The sequence below is a fragment of the Myotis lucifugus genome, unplaced genomic scaffold (assembly GCF_000147115.1).
Source record: "Myotis lucifugus unplaced genomic scaffold, Myoluc2.0 scaffold_105, whole genome shotgun sequence".
Taxonomy (NCBI): Eukaryota; Metazoa; Chordata; class Mammalia; order Chiroptera; family Vespertilionidae; genus Myotis; species Myotis lucifugus.
In genome coordinates this window covers 1,782,170-1,795,165 of record NW_005871153.1, presented here as the reverse complement: position 1 = coordinate 1,795,165, position 12,996 = coordinate 1,782,170, and the positions used below count along the sequence as shown (strand labels likewise).

Here is a 12,996-nt window from a genome sequence, read left to right as displayed (position 1 = left end):
GTTCTTATGACAGTTTACACTTTCTATTCTACTGATCAATGTTTAAATTTTTTAGACAATATTTGTTCAAATGTTCATCAATTTCACCAGCTTTTACTGAGTGTTTGTTGGGTGCCATGTGTAGTGTGCTGTGTGGGAAAGCTGTGATGAATACAAGGTGGAAAGACATGTTTTATGACTAAAGGAAGCTCACAGTCTAAAGGCACAGGAATGAAACTAGTATTTCTTTTCCTTAAGACAGACAGATGAGCGGAGCTGAAGACAAACGTATAAACACATGTGACCTGAATGTGTAAGACAATGTGATAATTATTTATACTTCCTGTATGAATCAAATGTTATGCTTGCACAGCAGGGGGACCAGGTAATCCTTCTCAGAGGGCATAAAAATGGGTCTGAAAAGTCAGATGGATTTTAAACATGAAGTCAGAGTTTTCCAGATGGAGAAGGGGGAGGTGAAGCAATTTGAGGAGGCAGGACAGCATACACCAAGGCAGGAAGGAATGAAGAACATGACGTGTTTAGGGCACCAGTCTGGGTGGATCCACAAGTAAGTGCATGAGTTGTCATGAGGAAAGTGGCCAGGAAGGTAGGTCCGGATTATAAAGAACCTTGAAGATCACACCAAGGATCTTGGACTGTCTATGGATGGCATTAGATTCTGGTGAAGGTTTTTAACTAAGAGACACAAGATGAGAGTTTTATTTCAGAAACATCATTCAGTGGACAATAATGAGAAGGAGAAGCAGGATGTGGGGAAATCTGGGGGCAGGAGACTGATTGGGAGACTTAACAAGAGCCTGGGTGCTAGATGATGAGGGTCTATACCAAGGCAAAGCAGCAAGGACGGAGGAGAGGGAGTGGTCAGTAGCTATGATATTTCTCAACTGGGCGACTGGGTAGCAACCACTACAGCGATTAAACATGGCAAGCTGGCTGTAAGTCTCTTCTGAAAACCCAGTGAGAAGACAGAAAAGGAATTAAATAGGTATAAATCCACAGACACAAGGAGAATGAGAGAGGAAAGATAAAAACAGGTCTTAGAAGATGAAAAGGTGACAGAGGAGCAGTAACAGACTGGGCCGAGCAGAGGGGACGAACTCTAGAGCCTGAGGGGAGGTGCTGGTAAGAAGCAGCCCAATGCATCCCCCAGACTCCAGCGAAGTTCAGGACCAGGAAGTATCATGTCCCTGGGAAGAGGTAAGGTGCAGGGGGTTAGTCGTAAAACTACTTATGAAACAGTTGGGCCCTAGCTGGTTTTGCTCAGCGGTTAGAGTGTGAGCCTGCAGACTGAAGGGTCGCCGGTTTGATTCCAGTCAAGGGCATGTACCTCGGTTGTAGACTTGATCCCTGGCCCTCTTCCAGGTGGGGCGTGTGCAACGAGGCAGCCAATTGAGCAGGAGGCAACCAATCAATGTGTCTCTCTCACATCCATGTTTCTCTCCATCTCTCCCCCTCCCTTCCATTCTCTCTAAAAAATCAATGGGGAAAATATCCTCAGGTGAGGATTAACAACAACAACAAAAAGAAACAGGTGGACACGGAGGCCCTCTGCCCAGTGGTAACAACTCCTTCTTTGCCCGATCCCCTTCCCAGGGGGGATTTCCTCCAAAGAAATCAAACCACAGAGTGCCCACACGCAGGACACCAGGCACAGCAAAGAGTAGGGAAATTGGGCTAGAAACTGGGGAATTAAATGAAAGCTTATATCCTAAACAGTGGGGAGCCCCCAACTCCCTTACCTTACCTTGCTCCCTGATTGCAAGCAGCCATCAGGGTGACCCTCAGGCAAGAGATTAAGTGACTCTTGTGCGGAGGAACTGAGGACCCCCAGAGGAACCCTTTAGAGCAGTGGTTCTCAACCTTGGCTGCACATTAGAATCACCTGGGAATCTTCTTAAAATCCTGATTTCTGGGCCTCATACTCCGGAAATTCTGTTTCTTTGTTACTAATGTTGTGGCCCCACCCCATAACAAAGAAACAGAATTTCCGGAGAATGAGGCCCAAAAATGGGTTTTAAAAAAAATTCCCGGGGATTTTTGGGGGGGGAAGGTTGAAACCCCTCCCCTAGAAAGATCGTTAAAGGGTGAGTCCTCTGTGAAGAAGCCAGTTTATTCCCTAATCAGTCGCGTACAGCGAGGTTCCCAAGGAACAAGCCCTGCCCAGTGTGCTTTTTAGGGCTTCACTTCTAAGTATGAGCAGAGATAAGAAGATCAACAGACATGTTAGTGAAGCGGCTAATAAGAGAGAGAGAGATCAAGCCAAAGAGAAAAGGATCTAACACAGGACAGACAGTAAAAGGAGCAGAAAAGACTTTAAAGGGAGAATAAGTACTATTACCAGAAAGATCAGATAAACCATTTTTACCCATGAAACAAGAATAAAATGATGCTCATTTTTTTTAAGGGACAAGGACGAATTAGGTTACACCCAAGAGCTCTTGGAAATTGAAAACAGGACAATTGTGGCAGAGCCCGAATGTTGCCACCCAATCTCCTCTTCTTCCTTAGGAAAATAACTACACAATGTCATGTGAAGCAGCAATATGACCAGCCAAAAAGACATTTCCCGGCCTCCCCTCTGAGAATAGCTGGGAGGGCTACCGAATCAAGCTCAGGGCTATGCAGCCAGGGACAACACTCACAATTATATGTCAGAGCAGCCCAATGGAGCCATCACTGCTGCAGGCCCCAAGGTCTAGATGGCGCAGCCTGCCCGCCCGTGGACCCTGAAAGCCCTGGATGCTGGAAGCAGGACTGTAGGCCTCCTGCAGCTACCATCTGCTTCCAGAGAGTTCCTCAAAGTCCCCATTTCTTTGGTTTCCAGTTCCCATTATAAGGAGGGCTTATCCGGTTGGCAGAGTTTGGGTCTTATGCCTGAACTCTGGCTGCAGGAGAGGTTGGAAAACTGACATCTGACATTTTGTTTTGAGTGTGAAAGGCTTGCTTTGCCTCCCACCAAGACTCATAACATTGGAAATTCTTCAAGCATAGGGAGGTCACTCAGTGTTGGGGAGGCAAAAAAAAACCCCAAAACAAACAACAACAAAAAACAACAACAGCAAAAGTCTACTATAATATTGTATCGAAGAAATCTCTTCTACCCTGGATCCAAGACAGCAGCCTGCAGCAGGCCTAGGACAGCAGCCTAGAGTGGAACAGTCAGTCAGTCCAAGCAGAACAGTAGAGCAGCCGTGGGCCAGAGGAGAAAACAGATGGATATGACAGATTTCTGAAGAATTCGAGCATTTGGAAAACAACATGGAGAGGCATTTGACCTATCTGCCAGAGCATTTAGAGAATAATTGATGACCCCCCAAAAAAGCAAATTTTAAAAATGCAATTATTAACTCCAGGAAACAGAAAATGTTGGACAAAAAAGGACATGTAATCATAGTAGAGTATATGGCTCAGAGGTAAGCAATATTTACTTAATTATGATAATATGAATACTAGATATTAAGCTAATCAAAACAGTGATATAATTACACAGGGACATTGAACGAGACATCAGAGGGGAATACATGAGTTAAATCTTCATTTACCATAACGGGAAGTCAAAAGATGATATCTGAAACTGACATAGCAAGAAGTAGTAATAGCCCTGGCCAGGTGGCCTAATTGGTTGAACAACATCCTGTACACCAAAAAGGTGGTGGGTTTGATTCCCAGTCAGGGAATACCTAGGTTGTGGGTTCAATCCCCAGTTGGGGCGCATACAGGAGGCAACCGATGGATGTTTCTCTCTCTCTCTCTCTCTCTCTCTCTCTCTCTCTCTCTCTCTCTCCCTCTTTCTCTCAAATCAATAAAAAACATATCCTCCCATGAGGATTTTCTAAAACTAGCAATACAAATATATTATTTAGCAACATTAAGGTTAACAGAAGAAGCACCTTTTTGCTTGAAAGTGGGATTTTCCGGGGGTGAGACCAGGGGATGGAGAAGGATAAAGGGGACACAGAAGAGAGGAAACTATGTTTTGTTATATGACTTTTAACTCCACTTGGCTTATTAAACTACATGATTTTTAAATTTTTAATAACGTTCCTACCTCACACCGATGAGGAGGTAAGGAAGAGAAAGTAGGTGTGTGGGAGAATGTAAAGCGTTTATTCTTAGACATCTCCTTCTATGTCCCGGGGGTTTGCTCCTCTCTGCCCGCCGGGCTATACAGATCTCAGGGGCAGGGCAATGGGAAGGGAAGCATTCGGCTTCAAATCCAGGCACACCCGGGTGCCACGTCCAGCTGTGCAAAGTATCAGCGCTGAGACTCCTCTGTGACTCACAGGGCCTCAGGGCCTTCCTTGGTGAAATGGGAAATGCTAGTATCTGTTCTTACATGCAAGAACACTTGTCAGGCACCTAAAATCTGGAAGACTCAAAAAGTATACATTCTCTCTCAGAATTCCTCCGGCTCTGTAAGCCTCTCCTTGAGAGTCTCTCTCAGCGTCTCTGTGTTTGCCGATTTGAGAAAGCAAAGAAAAGCTGGGCTCCTTTCGCCACCTTCCCCATCCCCTCTTGCCCGTTTGGGGATATTTATCTTCCACAGACAAAACATACTGAGTTTTTGCCAGGCAGTTTGTCATAACACATTTCCACTGCTCTTGGAAAAAGAAATCGGTTTCATTCACGTTGGCCTTATACTTCAGCTAATTTTTGAGTAAAATAAAAACGATATTCAATTACTAGTCAAGGCTCCCACATAGAGGAGTAGGTAGAAATTTCTGTCTAAAATCAACAGGGTAGAATTACAAATTCAGCTGATACTTGAATATAACTTTTAAAATAAATATAAAATACAATTCACAAAGACTTTAAAGTGAGCTGGCTAAAGAGGGTTATGCTAACCGGGTAGGTGAGGCAACCAGTAGTCACCCCAAATTAGGAGGCCCCAGGATGATTTCAAGGCGCTCACCTTCTCCACTTGGCCTTGGCTGGTTACTCAGCTCAGGGACAAGTTGTTCTCCACGCGCTCCCGCAGGCTGAGCCCTTTCCCTCCTGGCACCCTGCTTGTTCCAGTAGGACTCCTGCCCCGCCCAGACGGCAGTGGGCAAGCTGTCAGGGCCTTCTGCGGGGAAGGAAGTTGGCGACTTGAGGTCCAAGAGGAAGCTATCTTGCAGGGTTTGCTTGGTGGCCTTCTTGCATTTCCCCCTCAGATGCTCTGGGATCCTGTTGCTCTCTCCTGGCCTGGTCTGGCTGCTCTCAAGCTTCCTGGATAGCTGCAGGAGCTGATCCATGTCTTTGGTGAATTCTAGCAGAGTGCCCTCAGAGAGGCTTCGGGCAGTGCCCTCGGAGCCATACCCGGGAGCCTTTTCCAACAGCAGGTGCTCAGAGCAGAGGAGAGCTTCCATGTCCTGCCTGTGCACTGGCTCAGGCGCCTGGGGGTGGCTGCCGGGAACCATGGACAGGGAGAAGTAAGAGTAATCCACCGCGGTGTATGTCAGCATGAAGTTAATGGTGACTATGGGAGCCAGAACATTCACCTGACCCACAAGGACAAAGGCCATGGTCACCAAGCTGGTCAGGCAGATGGCAGCTACGGGGGTTTTATTTGGCCCTTTCTGCAAAAACAAAAACAACATGCAGGACTATGAAATTTCAGAAGAAAATCCCATTATCGGATAGAAACACAGCTCATGAGGGCTCAGCCACTTCTCCCATGTGACCCTTGGTGTGTTCATCTACAAGCTTGGGATAACATCCAACCCATGGAATTATTGTGGGGTCAGAGCTAATGCAGCTACAGTGTTTGACATGGCACTGACACACAGTAGGCTCCTAACACAACATGGGTATTAGTTGTATTAGTAACTATTAATTGGGGCATTAGTTTAGAACTTTCATTGGGTTCTAACACCAACTTTGGAAATCAAAGAGATGGAAAGTTGATTGTTTCCAGACGACAGCGGAGAAAACGGAGAAAATGACTCCAGGGGAGTGGCAGACCCTAGAAGACAGCTGGGGCCAACACATCTGTTATTAATGGAGGTGGGTAGGGTGACCTTCAGGACAGGAGTGGAAAATATGTGCTAACTCCATATAATCTGTTACTCCGCAGGAGACATTCATCACAGAAACTGACATCGTTCTTGGGCCAAAAACAATAGTTACTTCTCAGTCCTCATCTTCCTTGACCTAAGAACTACATTCGACCCAGCTGGTCACTCTCTGGACTTTGAAAGACTTTCTTCATCTCACTTCTCTTGATTCATCTCCCTCCTCACTGACCGCTCCTTCTGTCTCCACTGCGGCTCCTCCACAGCAGCCCAGGCTCCGTCCTCAGACCCCTTCTCTTGTCTCTCTACACTCCCTTCCTAGGTCATCTCAACGGGGCTCGTGGCTTTAAATACCAGCTTTATGCTCTCAACTCCCAAATCTGAATCTCCAGCCTGAAATGTTCCCCTAAATCCAGACCTAAATATTCAACTGTCTACTCAACATTTCCAGTTGATTCCTAACAGGATTTCAAACCTAGCATGTCCAAAATCAAATTGTTGTCCCCCCCCCCCAATCTCCTGACGCTCATATCTACTCCTTCTGCAGTCTTTATCTCAGCAAATGGCAATTCCATCCTTCCGTTGCTCAGTCAAGGAAAATTCTTGATGCCTCTTCTCATTTTCTCATTCTCCATCAACAAATATTATAAAGATTTTACCCTCAGATTTACACAGGCTCTAACCACTGCTCTCCCCTCCTTTACTGATAGCACTCTGGAATGTGAAGGGCAGGCATATAATTCACTTCTGGTTCCGACCTGGAAACCTCCCACGGGTTCCTCCAGGTGTGTTCCCCTTATTGAGGGCTGGGATAGATAGTGACCTTGGAAGTCACAGGATGAAGATGACAAGGTCATCATCAGCCTGAGTCTCTGAGGACAGAGCTCCTGTTGACCTGAAATACCTTCCCTAGTACTTCAGAGTAAAATTCTTAAAAAAAGGAAAAAGAGTAAAAATATACTTTTATTGTTTTTAAGAATTATGTTTTTGGTACACCTACAATTGTTTAGCATATTCTAACAATAAAACTACTAAGAATAAAGTAAATCATCAGAAACTAAAAAAAAAACTTAAAAGGAGAGTCTTAGGTGTGCTGACGGACATACTAGTGGTCCAGGTCAGGACTTTGATAAGGTGGGTTGTAAAGAGACAAAATAGTCGAACTTCTGTTCACCAAAAGTCACCATAAGACAAGCCATGGAACAGGGAAAGATATTTGTGAAACCTACAGAAGTTGGAAAAAGTAGTTGTACTGAAATAAATAATACAATAATTAATCAATAATTATGCAAGAATAAACTCTGTTTTGCAGACCCATAACTGTAAACCTATTTTTGCCCACCTCGTGTAACTGACAAAGGGTCAGTCAGAATACTCCAAAACTATCCTCACAAAACAATTAGAAAGAGACAGACAACCCAGTAAAAAAAAAAAAAAAAAAAAAAAAAAGCGAAAGAATACCCATTAAACATATTAAAGATGCCCAATTTCATTATATAATCAGGAAAATGCAAATTAAAACCATAGTGAGATACCATTAAATACCCACCAGATTGGCAAAAATTGTCTGATAATTCAAGAACACAGAGAAACTGAATCAATTAAGGTTTGTCTGATAACAGCAGGAACACAGAGAAGCGGGAATGCTACTAATGGACAACTCCCTTGGAAGAAGACGTTGGTATTCTCTCGTGAGGGAAAGCACACACGCCTTCCAGCTTAGCCATTGCGCTAACGAGCGTGTGGTCTGGAAGGCCTCCGCCTGTGTGCCTGTGCCAGTACAAGGATGTTCACTCCCTGTCTGTAATGGTCCCAACTGAAATGACCTCAATGTCCATCAATAGCAGAACGGATAAACGGTAGCAAATGAGGAAATGCTATATAGGGATGATAATAAACAAACTGCTAATGAGCCAAAAAGTGGATGAATCTCAAAAACATAATGTGGAGTGAAAGAAGTATGTCACATTAATATAAAGTTAAAAAACAGACAAAATTAAATTATTTTGTTTGGTGATGCGTATGGAGTAAACCAGGAGCTGGCAAACTATGACCCCAGGGCCAGATCTGGCCCCCATCTGTTTATGCATGCCCAAGAGCTAAGAATTGTTTTAGAGTTTTAAACATCTGAGGGAGGGAGGAGATCAAAAGAAGAGTAATATTTTGTGATGCATGAAAATTACATGAAATTCAAATTTCAGTGTCCCATCAATGAAGTTTTATTGAAATACAGCCTCTCCCCATTGGTATTATCTGTGCTAACTTTTGAGCTACAATGACAAAACTGAGCTGTGACAGAGATCGCAGGGCCTGAAAAACCTAAAATATTTAGTATTTGCACTTTCCAGAAAAACTTTGTCAACTTCTGGGCAAAACTACAAAGAAAGTAAAGAATATTATTATCACAGAAGGCAGGACAGTAGCTTCCCCAGAGAGAGGTTCAGGGCTCGGACCAGGCTGGGGTGTGGAGGGTGGGTGTCTGGAGGCTGGCAGTGTTCTCGGGTGGAGGCTACAGAGATGTTCACGCCATAGTTAGTCTTAAACTGTTCGTATTGGGTTTATGACCTTTTCTGTATATTGTATAAATCTCAAAAATTTTAAAACGTTTCTTCTCTTCATCATAAAAAAGTGCCAATAAAATTTAATTATATGTAAAGAAGCTTTGAAAAAACAAATTAGAGAAAATATCTGTAATGTATATCACAAAAATTAATCTCCTTAACAGAGAACGAGCTTCTAGCAATTAGAAAGAAAAAGAGCAACAATCACTGAAAATATATATATATATATATATAAATGACTCTTTGACGAAAAGATGTTCAACCTCTTTCATAATAAGAATAATACAAACAAGTGTCCTAAGATGCCATTTCTCACTACTCAACTGGCAAAAATCCACATCTGACAATGAACTGTGGACAGGTTCATTGCTGATACTGTGATGCCTGGTGCAAGAGTGCAAATGGCAGTCCACACACCGTATGTCTAAATATTTATAATTATAAACCAAGCTATCAAACTGTTAGATCACATTTGTCCTAGCCTTTCCTTGACAAACACACCTTCAGGACGATGGGGAAGGTTGGTTTAGAATTCCCACACTCCTGAGTTCCTAACTGGAGGGGGGCCATGCACAGCCTCCAGCTCACAGCCCATGAGCCTGGATGTGGGCTGGGGGACATATGGGCAGGCAATTCCAAGGCAGGCAGTACAGTACCTGGACCCTTGGCCTCATGAACTTCTTACCCTAAAGACCAAAACACAGTCCTATAAAGCAGGGTCTTTGGCCCAGGTCTAACAGTGGTGCTGGCTGTGGGGAAACTGAACTCTCATATATCGCTGTTAGAAGTACAAAATAATAGCAATCCCATGGGAGGTGTTTTGGAAATACCTATTAAAATGAAAAACACCCCAGTTGCCTAATGGATAAGGCATTGGCCTCCTAAAATGAAAAACACATTTACCCTTGAACCCAGCAAACCCACTCACACAAATGTATCCTATAGACACATTGACACATATACAAAACTATACACACACATGCACGCACACACAGAGATTATTCTTTGTACTCTGTTTACTGGAAGCAACACGAGCATCAATTCATAGGGAGCTGGTTAAATAAACTATAGTATATCCACATGATAAAACAAAAGAATGGGAACATTCTCTCTACATCCATATGCAAAGACAGACTTCTAAGCTATATTAAATGAAGAAAAGCAAGGCATATAACAACTTGTGTCAAACTCTATCCTTGCATAAAAATAGGGGAGAGAAAGATTCATAAAAAACTAATAAAACAGCTATGGATAAGGCATGGTTGCGGTTGGGGTAGAAAAGAAAAAAAGATTCATGATAGAAAAAAAAAATTCTCAGTGTATACCTTTATATCACTTTTAGTTTTGAACCCTGTGAGTATCTATTGCCTAATAAAATAAGTAAAATTGAAATAAAATCAGAAGCATATACCACCTGGAAGGTGTAGAGATGATAGTCATTACTTCTACCCAGCCTACCCTGACTGATGCATAAGAAGTAGAGGAAGGTAAAGGGAAGAACTAAGGACTTGCAACCAGGTGGCCCTAACCCATCTGCTGGGCCTAGTCTAGGCTACATGCCCTACCAGGACCTCAAAGGGAGGCTCGGGATGGGAAAGGGGTTGGGGAGGGCCTGTCTGGTGCTCCAACAAGACAGAAATGAACTTCAGCTTGCAAACCACATTACTGAGAAGTGGGGTTCTCTCTGTTTATGTCTCTCTAGTCATCCCCTCCGTTTTAGAAATGTCTCATTTGATCATTCTGTGGCCCAAACAAGCTATACTGGATCAGTTAAGGTTTGGGCCATGAGGATTAGGAGGGAGCCCAGAGGCTGGAAGTAAAGGGAAGGTGAACTCGAGGGCAGAGTTAAAGTCACAGGACCAACATCCCTCCTCACCAAGAGATTCTTTCTTCCATGCTAAACTCGGAGGACCCTGAATTAAAGGATGTGGCACTCCCTGTCCCTCTGTGCAGGATCCAAGACATTTCTGTGACAGTTAGCGATCCCAGTGCTAGCAGCCCTGGGTGATTGTGACATGGACAGATGCTTTGTCTGGCTGGCCCCAGCCTAAGGCAGCCAGAGGATGGGGGTGCGAGAAATGACCTCTGCATTCCTGTTTCTCCCCACCTAGGAGAACTTGACCCGTGGCTCTAATCAAGAAGCATTAAGCAATTTATTTACCAAGAATCACGTGCATGGCAAAATGGACATTTGTCAAGAAAAAGTTTACTCACCTCTTGCCCCAGACAGGCCAATGCGGGAATCACTTTCTCTCGGGCAATGCACTGCAGGATCCGGGGGGCTCCGTAGAGGCCCCCCATACAGGAGGCCAGAGATGAGATGTATAAACCCAAAAGGAACAGGAAGCCCACCAGGGACACCTATATGAGGAAGCAGTTCCATTACCCAAGGCCAGACTCTGCTTCTGTCCCTTTCTGCTCCCCTGGTACCCACCCACCTGCACCCCATCTTCTCATAAGTCCTCTAGTTAACCTCTTGGACTTATTTCCATTGTCAGCCCCACCCCACTTCATTTGCACTGCTACCATTTCCATTTGGGCCACCATCACATCTTGTTTAGACCACACAGAGGTTCCCAAATTGAGTGTGCACCGACTCTTCTGCAGGGTTTGTGGGTTTGTGAAAACAGATTTCTGGCTACCACCTCAGAGTTTCTGACTCAATAGGTCTGGGGTAGGACCCAAGAATTTGTAGCTTTTGTTGTCTGTTTGTGATAGTTTTTTAAAAATCTTTACTGTTGAAAGTATTACATATGTCCCCCCTTTTTCTCCCATTGACCCCTTATTGCCCCCCTCCACCCCGACCCCAGGCCCTCACCACCCTGTGTCCATGAGTTATGCATATATGCATACAAGTTATTTGGTTGATCTCTTCCCACCTACCCCCGTCTTCCCTCTGAGATTCCACAGTCCATTCCACGCTTTTATGTCTCTGGATCTATTTTGTTCAACAGTTTATTTTGTTCATTAGATTCCACATATGAGTGACTTCATGTGATATTTGTCTTTCTCTGACTGGCTTATTTCGCTTAGCATAATACTCTCCAGGTAGGACCCAAGAATTTGGATTTCCAACAAGTTCCAGGTAAGGTTGATGCTGAGGATCTGGGGACTCCACTTTGAGAACCACTGGCCAACAGCAATGCCAATTGGCCTCCTGCCTCTAAGCAGCGACCACTCTGAATCATCCCCAAGCTTTGCCAGAGTCACCCCTCTACTCAAACCTGATATTCATGTCCCTGCTGCAAAAATATCAATGGCTCCCACCGCCCTGAGGCCCTTCCTGGTCTGTGACCTCCCTAACCCTGTAGCCCGAACACTCAGTCTTTGTCAGCATGATGGGCCTTCCTGCTGGAACCTCCATCCACACCTTTACTCATTGTCTGTTAAACTGCCAACTGTGCTTCAAGCTCGGCACAAACCTCCCTCCTCTGTGCGGCCATCCCCAACCCCCACAACAGTGGTTGCTCCCGGGACCCTGCAGCACCTCAGCGTGAGACTGAGCACACTGTCTCCTCTACTGGCTTCATTTCTACAGGCTTCCTGTCATGTTTACCCTAGTAACTTGGTGTCAACACAGAACTATAAATGCTGAATGAGTGAACGAATGAATGAATGAATGAATGAGATCCATGACTCATATGGCCCACGAGGCACAGCAGATAGAATGAGAGAGAGCATAGTTGTTCTGCCTGGTGTCAACCTGTAAAAGATGCGGCTGCTGGCCATGCAGCTGTGTCCCAGGCTGTCTGTCCTGAGCCCGCCTCACCTCCTGAGCTGGACACACGGGGAAGGCTCTCTGTTTTCTGGATTACTCGAGGCTCCCTTCTCCATTCTACTTCACTTCCAGTACAGTCACCACAACTGTGCATTCCAAGTGTTCATTTGCCCAACGATGAAGATGGGTTAAATTTAATTTTCAGTTTGCCACTTATCCTTTCTCCATAAAGACGCACCTGACCCCATTGTTTTACTTTCTTGCTTACAATGCACCACATCAATGTCATCAAACTACGCAGAACACCAGCCCCTCATATTCCTCTTCCCAGAAACCTGAATCGGCCATGATTCTTTCTTTCTTTCTTTCTTTATTTATTTATTTATTTTGCTAAAAGTATTACAAAGGGTATTACATATGTGTCCTTCCCCCCCCCACCCTTGACAATCCCCTGCCCTTCCTTACCCCCCAGTGTCTTATGTCCATTAGTTATGCTTATATGCATGTATACAAGTCCTTCGGTTGATCTCTTACTCCCCTCCCTCCTGCCCCCCGACCCTCTCTGGCCTTCCCACTGCAGTTTGACAATCAGTTTGAGGCAGCTCTGCCTCTGTATCTATTATTGTTCAAAAGTTTGTAATGGTCTTTATTATCCATGAATGAGTAGATCATGTGGTATTTTTCCTTCATTGACTGGCTTATTTCACTTAGCATAAATGCT

The 12,996-nt window shown here is 44.4% G+C and overlaps 1 protein-coding gene across 1 annotated transcript in view; it reads right to left on the bottom strand.

The window, feature by feature from the left end:
* SLC12A8 (solute carrier family 12 member 8) overlaps nt 1-12,996 on the bottom strand; it is a 120,882-nt gene that overhangs the window by 14,928 nt on the left and 92,958 nt on the right. The window contains exons 8-9 of the mRNA XM_023757298.1: nt 10,772-10,918; nt 4,916-5,561 (exon numbers count right to left, since the gene is read on the bottom strand). Of these exons, the coding sequence (XP_023613066.1) occupies nt 4,916-5,561; nt 10,772-10,918 (793 nt within the window). The remainder of the gene's footprint in view (nt 1-4,915; nt 5,562-10,771; nt 10,919-12,996) is intronic.